Below are 19,553 nucleotides of genomic sequence, written 5' to 3'. Positions count from 1 at the left end.
TGGAAAAGATTAGCTTTGTTGTGATCTTGAGCGGCCTTAATGGCCAAGCCAGTTAGACACAAAGGCCCCTTGTGTCTTGTGGGTCAGAGTACATAGGTAAGCCAGGCTGTGATTGAATTGCCCGAACCTCACCCTGCGTCCAGCTCTCCTCTGCCTCCCATTCTATTGTTGCACTGGGCTTAAGAGAACTTAACGCGGTAATAGGCACAGGGCCTTCCCCATTATACGCCTTGCTATCGAACGGTTCTGCATGACTAGTTAAAGAAGATGGCAAGAAGATTAATGAAAGCCAGGCTAATGCAGAAGGGGGTACTTTTGCAAGACTTCTGCCGAGGAGATATTAGAGCTGAACCAGAGCTTGGCTTTTTCTTTATCCTGTGACCTTTGAACCTGCCTTACTGTTGAGAGCTGCCAGGGAAGTCGACATTTTGATTGATGTTGGTACACGAGTCAGTCTTTCCCATTGAATTCTACATCTGCACGAAAATAGCTTTTCCAGCAGAATTCATACTGGCTAGAGGTGATAGCCAAATTGATGGTTGAAATGCTTTTATGTAGTTTTCATTTAAACCTAAAAGCATTTGATGGTTTATTCAGTATCCAGTTTTCACAGATTGTATGTGTTCACTTACATGCTCTTCATGGGTTTATCAACTAGAGAGAAAAACCAGTATTAGGGCTGTTCAAAGGTTTGCAGACAGAGCTCCAAGCTGACTTCATGAGGAGCGAAAGCCGTTGTTGAGCAGTCATCTCCATCCTTAAAACAGAGCAATCCACCTGAGCACCCAGGGCAGCAGACTTTGAGATCTGTGTAAATAAAGGAGAACAGTTGGCTGGCTTTAGAAAGCTCTAGGGGGAGCTCTGCAATTGCACCTCTGTACCCACCAGAGCCCTAGTTCAGAGGCGTGCTGCAGACCCAGGATGGAGCTCTTTGATCTTCTGAGACACTGGCATTCTGTGTGAAAGGGATTGGTGTGGACTACCTGTAAGACATCCCTTTCCATGTGTCCTCACTGACTCTCTATGTGAGATTTCATGTCTGATTGCATGGCATCCCCTGCCCCTCTCCAATAAAAGGCAGCAGGAAAGGTGGCAGAAGGGTCAGGATTTGTTTCCTAAAGTCACTTGGCACACCCCAGCCCAGGTACCACCCACTCTCTTTCTCCTGTTTGGTGGGGCAGCTCCAGCAGAGACCACACACATCCACACTTCCTCAACATGACAGGCACCCTAGTTCAGCTTCTGAAGAAGCACATACCTGGGATGTTTGTGATTTTTACGTGCCCCTGAGAATGTGCACAAGAGGAGTGCAGGTGAGGTGGGTGGTGGTGTCCATGGCTATGCTGCCATATGGCAGGCACCTGTGTTTATGCCCTGGCAGCCTACAGCCTACCTTCAGGCTCTGTTGACTCCCAGATCTGGTCTCACACATTAGAGTCCGGCAGTGTTAGGCTTTTTTCTGTCTGATGAGGACTCACTTCCTAAGTTCCATATCAAATACGGTGAGTACTGCCTGGTGGCAGAGCCGTGGACTCTCCCGAAGTAAATGCTCCAGTTATTGGAGTGCTCTGGAGCACGATCAGAGGCAGGATGCCTCTCCTTTTAACAGATATGTTCCTGAGCCCTATTAAAAGGGGTCTTCATCTAGCCTGTCAAGGGAGTCTGCTGGGGTTTTTTAGTTTAATTACACTATCCAATTAAAACTCCTTGCTGCATTTGGATGCGCCTCTCCTTGGGCCTGAGTGGATATGACATTTACAAGGCTCGCCTTTCAAGCAGACAATAGTGTGATTGATGAGGTGCACGTTCAGTGAAGGAGGCAAGCGCCTGCAAAGTGCTGCTGAGTGTGCTCGGATTTATTTATCATCGCTTTCCCAAACCAGGGAATCCGGGGACATGGGTTTAAGAAACCAGGGGACTGCCTCAATTTCTCCAAGGATGTGGAAGGGAAAGACCCAGTGTGGCTCAAGATAAAGGTGGAGGAAAACTGTGGGCATGGGGTTTCATGTGGGCAGAGGCCAGGTCCAGGCCTTAGGCTCTCTGATGGCTGTAATAACCTGTAACCTTAAGCTGTAACTGCTCTTGAAGAGCCATCATTACATTCATGGGGGCTGGTGAGCATTGGCCAGGCCCCTGATAGCTCAGCTTTCCAGGATGTCTACCATCCACTGCCCTCTGCTGTGGGCTGACACCTGACTGTGCCACTTATGCCCCCACCTCCACTGCCCAAAAGCCCCTGGCTCCCCTGTAGTCACAGCTCATGGCTTCAGAATCAGCCAGGAGCAATTGTGCATCTTCTGCAAAGGGACTTGGATACATGGGAAACTTTAAAGGTTATGGTAACAAGGATTCTAAAACAACCACTGCTGTTTAACCTGGGTGTATAGTTAAGTGGAGCCACATGTTCACCTCCGTACTGCCTGGCCTGCGGAGGGTCAGCTCTGGTGAAGTTAGGAGCTACATATGAGGTTGTCCTAAGAGCCAAGTTGGTTGGTGAGAAGACACCAGTGACTGCAGTGAGGGCTTACAGGGCAGTGTGAATGTCTGTGTTGTGTGAGACTGACTGGCTCTAACAGCCTCCACCTGCACTATACCAGTCAGAAGTAAAGAATGCACTGCATTAGCTGGTATGCTGATATTGTAGAGGAGTGGGCGTGTTGTCCTGAGTCTAAGTTTTCACTGAATAGTTGCTTGGGTTTTATGGGCCCATCATAACAAATCAGTTATCAAGGTAGAGTAGAAAATTTGCATGCATTTGCATTTCCTAGACTTTTATTACTGTTCTCCTCAAACCTCTTTGCTTGGTTATTAACACAAGAAGCAACAGTGAGAAAGGGAAGACTGTAGACTGGTCCTGTGGAACAGAAGGGCTGGGCAGGCCGTTCCTTCTGCTTCTGCCAGGCCCCCAGGTGGAGTGCATCTGTTTTAGGGTTGGTAGCAGGGGGCGTTTTTGTTTGGGGGCTTTGTCTTATTATGTTGTGGTTTGTTTGTTGTTTGTTATTTTTGAGAGAGGGTCTCATTGCGCAGCCTTGGCTGGCCTGGGGAGTTCTACATGTATGCTACTGTCTAGGGGTCTTGATCAGATTTGTTTTCCCTGCCTGTTAAAGAATTCAAAGGCAGAGAGACTCATAGCAGACAGGATCAGCTAATAAAGAACGGCTTTTCTTAGGAGTGAGGAGACACATACACATCGAGGCATGCAGAAGAGATCTGAAAAGCTGAAGCTGGCCCTCTCCTTGAGGGCTATGTTGTTTTAAGTCTTTGGAGGAGCTTCCTCCCCTAATTTAGAGTTGGTCGGTTTGAAGAAAGACAGGATGGCTGATCGGCCCACACCTGGTGAGTAAACATGTCCTAATCATATCTAGCCTTGAACTTTGAGCCAGTCTATCAGCAGGAGGCCTACTGGCAGAGCAAGGGCTTGTGTCTCAGGTCAGGAGAGTGAGGAAGAAGCCTGCTATCTTAGAAATTCAGCATCCTTATTACCTAGTCATGTGCCACCACTATTACCACCCCACCACCAGCACCCCATCAGTCTACCTGTCGGGAATCTGTCTGCCTTCTGGTCCCCCATGGAACCCAGGCTAGCCTCAGACTCACAGAGATCCGCTGCCTCTGCCTCTGCTTCCAGAACACTGGGATCAAAGGCATGTGCCACCACTTGCTCTAGGGTCCAAGCTGGCCTAGAACTCACTTTGTAGCTCAGACAGGCCTTGAACTCAAGGCAGTTTTCCTTCCTCGGCATTCTTTTTTTTTTTTTTTAAGGGGAGGAGGGTTTCAAGACAGAGTTTCTCTGCATAGTTTTGGTGTCACCTATGGGCTGAGACAAGAGCTAGGGGTCCACCACAGCTAGCACTTGCAGAAGGATGGAAGGGTGCCACCCTGGGAAAAGCTCTTTCTGTCTGGGCTATCACCTGCCAGTGCATGTGGTGGCACATCCACGATGTTCAGTGATGACTCTGGAGAGGCCAGGACTTGGGAATGGGCTCCACTTGCCCTAGAGAGACTACTTCTTCCCTCCCAAATAAAGCTTGAAAAGGAATCTTGAATTTGGGAACAGAGTTCAGTGGTAGAGCACTTTCCCATGCTGTTGATTTGCATAAGACTGGCCCTCGTAGGCTCGTATATTTGAATGCTCAGTCATCCAGGAGTAGCACCATTTGAGAAGGACTCAGAGGAGTGGCCTTGTTGGAGGAGGTGTGTGTCACTGGGAGTGGCCTTGAGGTTTCTGATGTGCCAGCCAGACCCAGCTCTCCTCTTCCTGCTACCTGCAGATCAGGACGTAGAACTGTCAGGTACCTCTCCATCACCATGTCTGTCTGCACCACCATGCATCACGCCATGACGACACTGTAAGCCAGCCCCAGTCAAATGTTTCCTTTGATAAGAGTTTCTGGGGTCATGTGTCTCCTCACCGCAGTAGCACAGTGAGGAAGACACCATCAGGGCTTAAGCCCCAGCTCAGTGGAAGTACAAAGGAAAGCAGCCTGGAGAGAACCAAACTGACTTACAAAGACCAAGGCAGCATGGCATGGATACCCACCGTGGAACTTCATTCACAAGATCCAGAATTCAGTTAGAAGTCCAGCCATTTCAGACCTACAGAGCCTGGCGTGGTGATGTACACCTGTAATGCCAGCACGCAGGAGGCTGTGGCAGAAGGATAGCAAGTTTTGGGTCAGTCTGGGCTACGTAAGAAGTCTCTGTCACAGAAGACAAACACTGTGAATTTCAGGCTATCCTGGTCTACAAAGCATGTTCCAGGAAACCCCTGTCTCCAAAAAAAAACTTAATAAATTAAAAATAGAGCCAGAAATGGCAGGTATGGCTGAATTAGCAGACAGGTATGTTTCAAAACAGCTATTAAAAATATGTTCAAAGGGACTGGAGAGATGGCTCAGCAGTTAAGAGCTTATACTGCTCTTGCAGAGGACCTGAGTTCACTTCCTAGTGCCCATGTCAGGAAGTGCACAACACCCTGGAACTCCATCCTCAAGAGCTCTGATGCCTCTGACATCCACAGACACCTGCACTCATGGGCACATACCCAAACACAGATATACATGCTCATAATTTAAAATAAGATGATTATTTTTAAAAATACGTTCAAAAACTTAAAATGAAAATAATCTACCCTCCCAAAGTAGAAGAAATGTAGACTAGGGGAAAGAACCAAATGAAAATTCTAGAGCTGAGAAATCATTCTTCAATTGAAACATTCACTAATGGAAGAAATGAGGAAGAGAAGAAAGCATTAGCATGTAGGTTGCCTATTACCATATAGCAAATCAAATTTTACTGACTGAAAGCAACAGTTACAGTTATTATATAGGTTGGTGGGCAGAGGAGTCCAGCATGGCTTTGCTTGGTGCTCTGGCTCAGAGCCTCTTTAAGGCTACAGTCTAGGTGTGTCAGCCAGTGTGGTATTGTATGCCTGTAATCTCAGCAATCAGGAAGTCAACTTGGAGGCCATCCTGGGCTATATTGTAAGGTCCTGTCCAAAATAGGGAGAGGGGGAAGGAAGGAGAAGGCAGGGAAAGGTGTCATAGAATCTGCTTCCAAGTTCACTGAGTGGTCTCTGGCAGAATTCAGTTCTTGGGAAATGCTTTCAGATCTGTGTCACATGGCCATCACAATAGAGAACCTCAGTAGATGACAGTGGACTCCATCAAAGAGAATGTTGGTGAGGAGCCCTGGTCTCTGAGGACCTAACTCAGAATGACATCCCTATAGTATCTCTGTAGTATCAGTTATTAGAAGCAAGCCATAAACAGCAAGGGTTACATCAAGCTGTGAGAATCGGGATCATCGGGCCTGCTCAGACAGAGTCTACCTACCACAGTGAGTGAGCTGCCAGACAGCAGTAAAGGATTCACACTGAAGCCAGCCATGAGAGCGGAGGCCGGCAGCTCCGTCACACTCTCCCACAGCGCTGTAGCTGTGGTCTCAGGAAACAAAACCTCTCAGAGTTTGATCTAAAATATCAAACCACCAATCTTGGAAGCCCTGCAATGGATAACCAAGGTAAATACAAAGAAAACCACATCAAGTCACATCATAATTAAATTGCTAAGACCCAGTGATAAAGAGAAAAATCTGAAAAGCAGCCGAAGAAAGCAGCTGTGCTCATCGCAGAGCCGTGATAGGAGTGATGGCCGACTTCCTGTCAGAAGCAATGCTGGCCAGAAGATAATAAAGGGGCAGCTCTAACAACTGAAGTAATATCTGTCCAAAGCCTGAATTTTCCCAAGTGGCCCTTAGATGAAGGTAAAATAATGACATTCCAGACAGTCAGAAAGTAAAAGAGAGCCGGGCGGTGGCGGCACACACCTTTAATCCCAGCACTCGGGAGGCAGAGGCAGGTGGATCTCTGTGAGTTCCAGGCCAGCCTAGTGTACAGAGCGAGTCCCAGGACAGGCTCCAAAGCTACACAGAGAAACCCTGTCTCAAAAAAAAAAAAAAAACAAACAAACAAAAAAAGAAAGTGAGAGAGTTTGTCACCACCAAACCACAGCAAAGGAGTGTAGAAGGGGAGGGAAGACTCCAGGTAGAACCCAGTGCTCCACAGAGAAGCCCTCGAGCTGCCGCCATGGTTGGCACCTTTCTCCAGCAGCCTGAGATGAACACGGTTCTTCGGGTGATGGTTTGAGTTAATGAGGGGGAACACTAACTTAAATGGTTGTTCAGTAAATTATCTCGTCATCCTTTCTTGCTATATCCCCTCGAAAGTCGGCCAAATGTATTCCATTACTATATGTTGAATTTTGTGCAAAGAAGGTGAAACATTTTTTTGTGTTCTGGTATATCTATATTTTTTATTTTGCCACAAAGCCTGGAATATCTGCTCTCTGGCTCTTTATAGAAAAAGTTTGTCTCAAAAGATGAAAGTAAAAAGACAAAGAGACCCTTTCCTGCATCAGGCAGTCCCTGGAACTCCCATGTGTCACCTGACTTGCAGCAGCTCTCTGGAGAGCCCTGGGTCTGCTGGACTTCATCTTGTGACGGCAGACTGGCGGACAAACGCTCCATTCTGGAAGTGAGTGGCCGGGGCTGCACAGGAGTGCCAACAAAGGGGGGGTCCTCCCTTTGCCGTTGAGGCGGCCGTGCCTTCCCATGGAAATCTAGCCCTAGCCAAATGCAGTCTAGAGCAGTGGTTCTCAACCTGGAGGTCGCAACCCTTTGGCAAACCTCTAATCTCCAGAATATTTTCATTACAATCCAAAGCAATAACAAAATTATGGTTATGAAGTAGTAGCAAAAATAACTTTAAGGGGCCTAGCTTTAGGAAGGTTGAAAACCAATGGGCTAGAGAATTATTTTGTAACAAATTTCAACCATGCTTGGTTTTCTGGATTTTCCTCTAGAGCTTGTTAAGTGCAGGAATAGAGTAGAAGAGAGAGTTACCAGTTAAATAGTAAAGCTTGGGGGAGGGACAGCTGCCAAGAGTGGGTCCCAGAGTAAAGTTGGATCTGTAGGTGGAGGAAGCCCAGTGCCTGCACTGGGAAGGTAGAGACAGGAGGAACGGGAAATCGGTGCTACCTTTGACTACATCGTGAATAGGAGGCTAGGCTGAGCTACACGAGCCCCTGTCTCAAAAGACCAAGGGAGGGGTGGGGTCTAAGGAGAGATAATAAGCACAGAGCCTGTGTAGTCTGGAGAAAATCATGGTATTCAATACTTCTACATATGAACATGGTAAAAATAGTAATTTCTGGGTGAGGGGAATGGCTTAGTGTGTAAGAATGTTTGCTGTGCAAGCAAAATGACCTTAAGTTCAAATGCCCAGCATTAAAAACTATATGACTGCATGTGTACCTGTACCAGAACTGTGGGAGGCAGAGACAGGAGGATCTGTGGGACTTGCTGACTAGTCTAGCTCCAGATTCATTGAGAGACCATTTTTCAAGGGCAGAGATTGAACAAGCAGGAGTTGAGGGCCATTTGTAGTCGGGATTTTTCTGTGTTTCAGCAGCTGCTTCCAAATAACCACAAAGAAGCTTAATGTTAATTATAAATGTTCAGCCAATAGCTTAGGCTTGTTACTAACTAGCTCTTACATCTTAAATTAACCCTTATTTCTTATCTAAGTTCTACCATGTGACTCATGGCTAGTTACCTCATTTTGTACACATCCTGCTTCCTCTGGGTCTGGCTCGAGACTCCTGTGACTCTACCTTCCTTCTTCCCAGCATACTCTCTGCCCCAAAAATCTTGCCTAGCCACTGGCCAGTCAGCTTTTTATTAACAATGAGAGCAATACATATTTGCAGTGTAGAAAGATTGTTCCACAGCATTTCCCCTTTTTTGTCTAATTAAAAAGAAAGGTTTTTAACTTGAACATAGCAAAATTATATATAACAAAAACAGTTGAGGAAACAGTGTCCTCTGGCCTCCACATCAAGCATGGACAGGTGTGCATGCTGCATACACACACACACACACACACACACACACACACACACACACACACACTGGAGGAAAAGTGCATAATATGGGCTTTTAATGCTTAAATAGTTAGGAGTATTTTGCACAATAGTTACCAAAGTCTATACCAGAGAGGTTTGGTGTTAGCATTTAACCTCCCACAGAAGTCATGTAAACTCTGGTTTGTCACCGAGTCAGGGCCCTCAAGGAAGGAAATTTCCAGAGACTGAATGTGTTTCTTGTTTCTGTATAGCTCTAGAAGCTTATAAAAAAAAAAAAAAAAAAAAAGTTCAAACACTGCTTGATTGTTGAGCTGAGCCTGTGCTCTCCAAGCATTTGCTCCACTGTTGAACTACAGACCCCAACCATGATTCTTAGCTCGTTTCCTGAAGTCCATGGGTTTGTGCCTGAGAGTGGAGTACTTGCCCCAAGGAAAAGCACTTGTCCAGCTGTTTGAGTTGCTAGCTGAACTAGCCATTTTTACTTGAAAGCAACTGACAAACTGATTCTGAAAACTTGAGCCCTTGGCAGCCATTTTCTTAAAAGCCAAGTGAACCTACTAGTTTAGCAGAAAGAAGTGGCTGTGCTGTATCCCAGTCATGAGAGCCAGACTGCCTCAGATCAAAATTACCACCTTTGAAAACTTGTGTCTGTTTCTGACAACTTGGCTTCTCATTGCTTCTAGACTTTTCTAATGCAGTCCAGTGGTGCTAAAACATGACTTCTGTAATACTGCATAAGGACGGGCTTCAGTATTGGGAGTGTTTTCCAAGCTGCTGTATGATGCTACAAACCCAGGCAAGGTGGACACACACCCAGAGGACTCTATATCAGCATCCCCAAAGGGAGGAGCCTGCACACCCATGCTTACTGCTGCACTGTGCACATCAGCCAGGATGCCCATTGCAGAGGGACCCATATGGAAAATGGAGAATATACACAATGGGATTTTTGTATAGCTGTAAAGAATGGAATTGTGACATTTATGAAAAGAGATGGCAATAGTAATTATTAGATTAAGCAAAATAAGCCAGATTCATACAGACAGGCATTCCATATGTTTTTCTCTCATTTGCAAATTCTAGATTTATTTTTTATACGTGTATATATGTATGTAAGGATGTGGCTGTAGGTCATGAGACTAAAAAGGGAGCCTTAGGAGGTGATGGCCTCTTAAGGGAGGAGGAGTCGGTGAGAAATGAGGATGTGTTGATGTGACATGAAGGCAGAAGGAGGGCCATGGGGGAGCGGAGGCTAGCAGGAGCAGGTGGGCAATGGGGCAGTCGGCAAAAGCAAAGTGTCTGTGCAGATCCCATAATGAGCCCATCACTCTTTATCCAGCTTTAAAGACTGATCATGTTTTTTGAGTTGGTTTGTTTGTTGTTGTTGTTTTTGCTTTGGGTTTTTTTGTTATTTTTTAAGACAAGAAGGAAAATTTATTCAACATGTAAGACCATCCAAGAGGGATTTTGTTGTTGTTTTGGTTGGTTCATTGATTGGCTGGTTTGATACAGGCAGGGTCTTACTATGTAGCCCTGGCTGGTTAGAGGTATACACCACCACATCTGGCTTCTAACCAGTGGATTTTAATATAACAGTTCAGAAAACTTAACTAATGAGAGTTTATGTTCTGTATTACAACTAAGCTAAACACACACACACACACACACACACACACACACACACACACACACATACACACACACACACACACAGTCTTACCAGGGTTGGTGTGAACATGAGTGAGCTATGCTTCTTGGACTGTAGGTTAAGCACACTGTAGAGTGTTCTCCTAGCATTCATGAGGCCTTGGTTCAATGTGAAGCACATTATATACTCAAATGGCAGTGACCTAATGTAGCCTAATATAGTAAAGGTAAAATAATGTTTCTAAAACCTGCTTACTAAACTTTTGGGGTGATATAAAGGTTTTTCAATTTTAAAATATTTATGTTAGCTTGTGAGCATATTTATATATTTTTGTTTTTGTTTTTCGAGACAGGGCTTCTCTGTGTAGCTTTGCACCTTTCCTGGATCTCACTCTGTAGACCCGGCTGGCCTCGAACTCACAGAGATCCGCCTGCCTCTGCCTCCCGAGTGCTGGGATTAAAGGCGTGTGCACCACCACAGGGCACTTAATTATATTTTTAATGAATAAATTTGTTTTAAATTTCTCAGTTTTAGCTTCTAGCATAATAAAAATTAATAGCTATAATCCATATAAGCTAAAACTTTAGGTTCCTCTGTAATGTTTAGTATTATAAAGGGATCCTAAGACCAAAAAGTTTGAGAATTAGGATGTAAGGTCTTGAAAAACATCTTTAAATGCTTAGAGTTGAAGGATGGCAGCTAGAAAACAAAGTATGGGGAGCACTGAAGCAGGGGTGACGTATCCAGATCTAGTGGTGGTGCTGGTGGTGTTTGGACGGATTTGAGGCATAGCCTTGCTCTGTAGCCCATGCTGGCCTCAAACATAGTCCTCCTGCCTTGCTTCCTGAGTGCTAGGATTATGGGGATGGGCCACCAGCCCAGGTAGATGATTGGACCTAGAGAAGACAGGATCAGTGAGGAAGGACATAGTCAAGATCTGGGTGAGGATGTGTCCACAAGCCAGCAAGGCCTGGACATGTAAGAACTGGCCAGGGATGAGTCCTAGGCCTGGTGTGCACGAAACCTCCTGCTATACCAGAAGAGCTTTCACTTGAAGGAAGGGTGGAGCATTTGTGTATTATTTTGTCTTTTCTTTCTAGGGTCATAATTTATTATCCAGATTAAATATTGCATGATGAGCTGACTTTAACTTCTCTAGGCATGAGGACTTAACAGATGGGCCCGGACACCTCAGAATCCATTGTGTTGGTTGCACAGCTGTTTGTATTGGACCCAAACCTAAAGTATAAGACCATCAAAGCCATGCCTTCAAATGTGGCCAGTACACAGTTTATTCTGCTGTCAGAGTGGAAAAGTTAATACTTCTTTTTATTTTTTTTTTTATTTTTTGTTTTGTGTTTGTTTGTTTCGAGACAGGGTTTCTCTGTGTAGTTTTGGTGCCTGTCTTGGATCTCACTCTGTAGCCCAGGCTGGCCTCAAACTCACAGCTCTGCCTCCTGAGTGCTGGGATTAAAGGCGTGCGCCGCCACCACCTGGCTTTAACACTTCTTTTTAAATACAAGTGAAACTGGAAATGGGCATCAGTTTCTGGACTTGCAATTCTGACTGATCATGAGTTCAGTCTGCCAATATCATAACTTCCATGGCCAGTGCTCTTCAGTATGCATAGCTACCCCTCTTCCCAGCCAGAAGTGACCCTTCCCCACGTGTCCAGCAGATACGGTGACTTGGCTCTCTGCCTTTAAAGGGAGATGCATGAGGTGTGAAGACCACAACTCAACCCCTGGGAATCCCTAATACCTGGAGAAGGGTTTGAGGCAGACAACCCTGCTCCGTCGTCAAGTGTGAGTGAGAGTCCCCACAGGATCCATGCAGAAGCTGAGTAGGTCCAACGCAACCCATGGGTCAGAGGGCAGAGGTCACCGTGCCCTGGTTCCTCTCTCACTCAAGCTGAGACCAAAGAACAGCCAGAGCTAGAGAAAGGTAAAGCCAGAAACCAAGCATTTTCTTGGACACTTTAATCTCAACACTCAGAACATAGAGGCAGGAAGGATCAGGAGCTCATGGCTAGCTTCAACTACATAGCAAGTTTGAGGCTAGCCTAGGTTACTTGAAACTCTTGTCTCAAAACAAAATAAATAGAGGCAGTGAGTGCTGTGCCTAACAGAAAGTGTGCTACTGTCCATTTCCCCAAGAGATCCAGTGTGGTTCTCCATGCCCTTCTAGACAAGAGGGGTTAGAGAAGGTCTAGCCCAGAAGCAGAGTGTTTCTGTCTGTTCTGCCGTAAAGAGATTGAGAACCCAACAGCCTCCTCTATGGTACTGCTGTTTCCTAAGTGGCCAAGGTGCCAGCAGAGCCACAGAGTGAAGCGTGGTTCTTATCACTGGTTGGGGTGATATGCAGCCATTGAAAGAGAAGTTACAGAGACTAGTATAGCAGAGATGGGTTGTAACAAAGTGTTAAGTTAAAAAAACAAAACTAGATGGGCGGTGGTGGCCCACGCCTGTAATACCAGCACTCAGGAGGCAGAGGCAGTCTGAACTCTGTGAGTTCCAGGCCAGCCTGGTTTACAGTGAGTTCCAGGCCAGCCTGGTCTACAGTGAGTTCTAGGCCATCCAGGGCTACACAGAGAAACTCTGTCTCGAACAAAACAAAACAAAACAACTCAGATTTCAGTAAATCATGTGAAACCATAAAGATGGCTAGAAAAGCCCCCGTGGCTAATATTGTGCTGTATTGCTGGAGTTAAGAGGTAAAATATGGAGGTTTTACCTTTGTCTTCTGAATTTTGAGCAATTTTGGTATTTTTATAATTTCTGTAATTGAAAAGAAATGAAAGAGATCCCAGCTCATTTTGGTGTTCTCGGCAAGTGTGGCACCAGGAGTTTTAGGCAGAGGTGGCTGTGAGCTGATATCAAGTGTCATCCTGTTGGTCTGACAGGTGTGTCAGCAGAGACCCCTCCCACTCCAGGAGTACTTCCCTACATAGCAGGGTCTAAGTGGCTGTCCCATCCTGAGACAGCAGCAGCCTTGCTTTAGTGAGACTAGAAACAGAAGACACGTTACAACAGAAGGCTCAGCGTCTCTGCTCCTGGTAGCGGTGCTGTGATCACCCTCTAACTGCTCTGGTCCATCTTCTCTGGTTCACTTTAAAACTGTGCATGTAGAGACATGTTTACATACACAGGTTCCCATTTCAGTATTCAGAAGCAAATGTATAGTCTCAGTAGCTCCCCCAGGCATGTGAGCAGCGCCTAGAGGCCACATTTACCCCATTACACTGCATGTTATTCCTATAGTGTGTAAAGGCAAGTTGGCTCAGAAAAAGGCCCAATTAAAAACAAAGCCTTCAAAAGTGTGTTACCTGGACAGCAGTTCCGTCAGCTATTAGAGTCACCCTCACTGAGCCCTTCCTCCATTTGGAAGGAGGTTGCAAGCTAGAATCATGTCTCTGTGATAATGTGCTGAGACCACAGGCAGCTGGGACTGCAGCCTACATCTAACTTTGGGCTCCAGGTCTGACTCTGGGGTGCCTGCCTTCTGCAGCATCTCAGGCCTCTGTCTTGCCTCATTTCCAAGTGGAGTTTAATGCTTCAGACTGACTTGAATGCTAGATTTCCATGAGTAGTTTTTCCTCAGCTGGTATTTTTACAGAGACAGCATGCAGCTGTGGCTTACCCCTTTCTATGAAAACTGGTGGTTTTCTTTGAATTTCCAAGGGTGACCTGTCTACCTGGTCCCTAAGGCTGCCATTCTCATTTGGTGCCATCTCCTCCCTTGCTCAGGGTAGGCATTGAGTTGCTATGGCAACAAAGGATGCAAGAGCAGATTTCTCAGTCCCAGCTCTGATATCAGTGAGTCCTTCCTACTGTGAAAGTTTACCATGTAGCACAAATCATTTATGTATGTTTTATTGACAGATTTGTGTCAGTCAGTGTGTCACACTTAAGATACACAGATTGGAACTAGATGGCACTGCCAAGTGTGAATTCTGTTGACTCTGATGTCCAAGCCTGCCCACCATGGCCTTCTCTTAAGTCAGCATCCATTCTGCCCTCTCCAGCTCAGTGCCACATGTACAGCCACCTGGCCACTAAACTCTGGGAACCCTAGGGAAGCACCCCAAATACAATTTCCTGTGTATGCTGCTCCCCTGTTTCAGTCCCACTAGTGGCCCCATCAGCTGTCACATCGGGCCTTGCCAGTCCCTCTGGTCTGCCCACTGTGAACTTGGCCTGCTCTGACCCCCTTCAGAGCCAGTTTTCCAGCACCGTGTACCTTCCTTACCCAGCATCCTTTGTCATCCATAAAAACTGCCCTGAGGTCCCTTCCCCATACCAGACAAGGCCCCTCACCTCTATATCTCCATGGCATCCTCTGTAGTTAGGACCCTCCTAACAATGTCACACGTGATCACACTCATTTCCCTGTCCCTTGCCTTACTGATCCTCTAGCAGAATCTGGAACAGCAAAGCCTGGAGATTGGAGTGAAGGACCCCCAGACCAAACCTCTTGGAGGCAAATCACCCTTTGTCCTACATTTCAGTAAGGGTGAAAATCTGACCACTGTCCTTGGCCTGTGCTTGGACCCCAGGCTCTGGCCCATGGCTGCTTGCTGTGGCTACCCACCATCCTCAGCTCAGTTACAGTTGGTTAGCTCAAGTCTCGGGTTGCTTAAGAGGACACAGCACTGTGTCAGGGCCCTCCCTGTTCCCCTCAGTGGAGTGACTGCTTCCACTGCCAAGGGCAAGCAGTCAAGCCCAGGAGAGTGGGCCCTTCATCATTCCCACCTGCCCCCCCCCCCCCACCGGACACTGGAGTGAGAACTGGGAACAGGCAAGGGAAACACATATTCCAAAAACAACAAAAAGAGGTGTCGTGGTGCAGGGGTTAAGACCTCTGGCCATTGAGATCTGGCTAAAATGACTTGTTTTTACACCCAGCTCCTGTGCAGACAAACCCCAGGCTCCCCCGATGACCCCACAGTTGACAAGCCCCGTGGTGCTGCAGTCCCCAGTGTCAAGGCTTCTCTCCCCGACTCTCAGGCCTGTGCACACTGCACTTTATTCACACGTCCTGTGTAGATTTGACTCTGCTGAAACTACAGGACATGTTTAATAATGTCTCGGCTCCTCAAGCATGCCACCCACATCCTGAGGGTTTGTCAGTGACAGGCGGAAGCAGGTGGTGTAGACAGTGCGTGGATCACTATCAGAGTAGCAGGTGAGCCCCGAAGCTTCAGGCCTGCAGGCCTCCCTAAGACCTTCTGGTCCATTCTAGCCCCAGGCCATGATGTCTGTGTCATGGCCAGGTGTCCACAGTAAGGCCTCCTAGGGGAGCGTCTCTGTCTGTCCTTCACGGTCCTATGTCCTTCGTAGATAGCTCCGCTCAGTCACAGCATGGCCAACAGATGTCTCTGCGTTGTTCTTCCACAGGGTGACGTCACCAAGACTAGCACTGAAGGAGGGGGACCGAGCGAGAGTCCACTTCCCTATCAAACACAAGTAATGTAGACATTAATGGGGTGATTCATTTCCCAGTCAGGAATTCTTACATTTAGAGCCACAATTTCAAATCAAGCCTAATGTGTCAAGTAACTGAAAGTGAAGGGTTTTTTTTTTTTTTAAGGAAATTATTAGCTATTTTTTTCAATATAGGATTTATAGTCCCAATTAGTATCTTGTAATGATGTTTCCAGCATAAAATACCAGCAGCTCAACTTTTCTGGCCACAAATTTACAGCGTATATCAGTTTATTTTTGGAGATCTGAAAAATTAGCTACTGTAAATAAAGTCCCCAGAAGACTTCTCCGGGAAGGAGAGGAATTACAGTAATGTGGGTGGCATGTTATTAATTAATAACGTGGCCAGCCACTGCTTCAATTACAAGGACAGTGGATGAGGAGGCCTAGTAGGTGTGTGTGGCCTGGGGAAGCTGAGAGGACAAGCCTGGGGCTGGAGCCTGCAGGCCTCTGTGTCACGTGCCCAGAGTTCTTGGGCTGGCAGATCCTGTGAGCCGGACCATGTCTTCCAGTGCGCCTTTGGCTGGCATTGTTGGAAACCAGCATCAAGACAACTGGAGAAGAAGGAAGGAAGAGCTGCCTGGAAAGGCCCTGGGTCTCGTAGGTCCGAAGGCCAGCCATGTGTAGACCAACTGGGAAGTCTCCTCTAGGGCTGAGGCCAGGAACCCCAAAGAGTCTCCTTTTAGCCTGCCCTTCTGAAGGTCACACTTACTGGCATCTCTGGCTCCATTTAGAATTGAAGACCTATCTGGCATGTGTGTGCCATCAAGTTCAGACAGGATTATAGACAGCTACAGGCAGGCAAAACAAGAAACAGCTCTGACAACCACTTACAGTAGGGCGGCCACACAGGAGGAGCATCCAGGAGGCACCAGAACTCTCCTATGCAGGTCATGGTGAAGGATGTCTTGGGGCAGGGAAGAGCCCAAACAGCATAGGCTGGGCATGGGGTGGCATGAGGCTGGACCGAGCAACAGCCAAGAAGTGAGGTCATTAACTAAAGGGGTTGGTTGGAAGGGAGTGGGAAGAATGTAAATCCAGGTGGATGGCACTGTGAGGCTGACTATGCTGTTGTCTACAGAACAGCATTCCACCCCATCCTTCCATGGCCTTTAGGAGCAGTGTCCATGCAGGGCCTGCTGCTGCTGCTGCTGCTGCTGCTCATTCCTGTTAGCTTATTCACTTTAAGCAGTCACTTGGCTTGTTGAGTAATTCACTTGGGGTGAATGGGCCTTCTGCTGTCAAGATACCCGTGCTTTGGCACTGGCCCTATAAAAGCAGTACTGTTAGGAAGGCCCTCCTGAGGTGCACTTCTCAGCGTTGTGCAGAGGGGCCTGGACTTTGAGTCTTCATTGTCTGACTTAGATCCATTCTGTGGTGATAAAGCCAGCCATCCTAGAGAACATTGCCGTCCAACCTCCACGTGCTCTTGCTCATGTCTGGACCAGGGAGGACACACGGGGTACCCCACCTTCCATGGTGACTCACCAGGACCCTCCCCTCTCTCTAGGTCACGCAGTATTTAAGCTCACGTATTTAAGCAGTCATGACTATAAGCACCTCTACTTCGAGTCTGATGCAGCCACAGTCAGTGAAATCGTGCTCAAGGTGAGTCCAGTGTGGCCTTTGACCCAGGGGTGGGAAGGTGGGGTTCTACCTGGGCTAGTCCCAGGCCAGGGACGCACCAGCCTTAGCCAAACCAAGACTCTCCAGCTTCCTTCCAGCCCCCCACGGCATGGCTCTTCCTCTAGGCTTTTTCTCTTCTGTGCACCACTTCCTTTCCCCAGCCACTGTCAGGAGCCCTTGAGGCTCCGGAGCCAGCTGAGGAGACAATAGTTTTGAATCACTGAAGGTGATTTTCCCAACCTGTTCAGAGCATGCCAACTGGGGCTAGCCTGGTAGGAAGCTTAGCTCACTCAACTCACCAGGTACCTTCCCTTTGCCAAGCTCCAACTGTCTCAGCAATGGTTACTCTGTCCCTAGAGAGCTCTGTCTCATCAGGGGAGACAGACCAAAGTAGAAATTACAATGCAATACTGTCAGTCACAGAGACGCTATGTGGGTCTGTAAAGGGAGGCTGGCTGACATTGCCCTGGGTAAAAAGGCAGATTCACAGCAGCCTGGGAAGGGGCCAGGCAGCAAGCTCGATTGCCAAGAGGCTACATCCATGTCATGGGTCTTGTTGATTCAGGAGCTCTAGGGCAGGACCTGGGGCCTGGCCCCCTTCTCTGAAGCACCCTGTGTCACCTAGGCTACTGATCTCTGTGGCACAAGCCAACCAGAATGCCTCCAAACCAGCACTCCTTTCCCCGGGTAAATCCTACACAGTTTAACAAGAAGAAGAAACCGAGCTGAGGGGTGAGAAGGAAGATGGGTTCCCCTCCCTGTGCTCAGTGACCCTGACTAGTCACCTTATACCTCTGGCTTCGTTTCCCTACTTGTGAGGTGGCCATCAAGGTATCTCCATCGCCCCCACCTGCAAGGGACTGCTCAAGTGTAAAGTAAACCAGATGAGATTCATGGCCCCTCTGGATCTTTCTCTCATGAGAGAAGCAGTCAGGTGGCAGTGACAGGACCTGAGCTCCCTTTCAGAGTTCCCAATGAATATCGGCAAGTCTGAGGTGGGCCCAGGAAGGTGTTCCCATTGCCTGCATGAACTAAATCCCCAGAGGACAGGGGGCTTTGCTAGGACGGTGGTGACTCTGGTACATGGGCAGAGCCAGAAATTAACAGTAGATGTGGCCAGTTCTGAAGTGTGTGCTGCCAGTCCCTAAAATGCCCTGGCTTGACATGAACACTGCAGTTCAAAGACCTCACAGCCACCTGAGAAATGCAAAGGATAAAGCTTCTGGGAGGGCAGTTGAGGACAAGACACGGTGTCCTGGGCAGATGGAGAAGGTCACAGGCCATGCTGACCAGAGCCCCCAGGGGACCAGGGTGAGGATAGCGCCCACTCAGCAGACTCCCAGCAAGCCAAGGGTTACTTGGCAGGCCATCACAAGACTGTCCAAGGAGCTTGTGCCAGGTGTTTGGAAAGTGGGTAAAAAAAATATCGCAGTCCCCCACTTCATCAAGGCCTGGACTTATTTTTATAGCAAGCATTAAAATATTCAAGTCTTGAGAAGGGTTCTAGTGAAATTATAATCCTGTGTTTGACATCAGAATAATTTGCACAGCAGCAGATTGATGACAGAAACACAGGTTTATGACTTCAGTATGAGACTGGAAGATCAAGTACAGAGAAATCACTTTACAGGACAGAATGCTCCCTCAGTGCAGACGCCTCTCTGCAAAGCCACCCACCTCCACCTCCAGGCCTGCCTCCTCCCCTGTGTGTGTCTCAGGATGTTTGTAGAGATATCACATCATCGTGCACCTCAGAGGGCTTCATCCCAGAACCTGACTGGCTCACAACTAATGACCATGGTCCTGAAGGCTGATTTTCACTCCTCCGGCCCCGCTCTCTCAGAGGGTTAAACTCCAGCTTTTCTGACATTCCCTTCATGTTCATATCCAGGGATGTATGAGCTTTGTGCCTGAGCTCAGCTACCAAGGCCCTGGCCAGCTCTGGAATTGACAGGAATGTGAAATCAGGGACTCTTTAGGGTTCATCTCAGACTCCAGAACATGTCAAGTGTTTAAATGAGAGTTTAGACCAAAATTAAGAGCCAAAGGCTAATGCCAGTGTGGCCATTACAGTCTTTCTGTAGGACGATGAAGAAACCCTCAGTAGAGGCTGAATAGCAGCTACATCTAGGGTGTCTCATGTGCCATATCTTATCTCACCCTCCCAACTTTCCTCACAGTGTAGACATCCTTGTCCCCATTTAGTAGATGAGTAGATGGAGGCCTAGAGTCTCAGAGCGTGGGCAGAGCCTCACTGGAGGCCCTTCTGCTCAGGGCTGCCCTCTACTAATCCTGATAGGCTGGAGCCACCCAGTGCCCAGTCCTTCATTCTGCCAGCCTCAAGATGAATCTCTGAGGAACCATTGGACTCTT

General features: G+C 47.5%; 1 protein-coding gene across 4 annotated transcripts in view; it reads left to right on the top strand.

Annotated features, from left to right (window-relative positions):
• Positions 1-19,553, top strand: part of Mapkap1 (MAPK associated protein 1) — a 207,119-nt gene that overhangs the window by 184,879 nt on the left and 2,687 nt on the right. For 3 of the 4 annotated variants that reach the window (XM_036185132.1, XM_036185133.1, XM_036185130.1), the window contains one exon: positions 17,065-17,162. The exons of the other annotated variant lie outside the window; for it this stretch is intronic. In XM_036185132.1, the coding sequence (XP_036041025.1) occupies positions 17,065-17,162 (98 nt within the window). The remainder of the gene's footprint in view (positions 1-17,064; positions 17,163-19,553) is intronic. 4 annotated transcript variants of the gene reach the window in all.

Source organism: Onychomys torridus, chromosome 4 (assembly GCF_903995425.1).
Source record: "Onychomys torridus chromosome 4, mOncTor1.1, whole genome shotgun sequence".
In the NCBI taxonomy this organism is placed as follows: Eukaryota; Metazoa; Chordata; class Mammalia; order Rodentia; family Cricetidae; genus Onychomys; species Onychomys torridus.
Note: the sequence above shows the minus strand (reverse complement) of the source record. Positions and strands in the feature narration are given on the sequence as shown.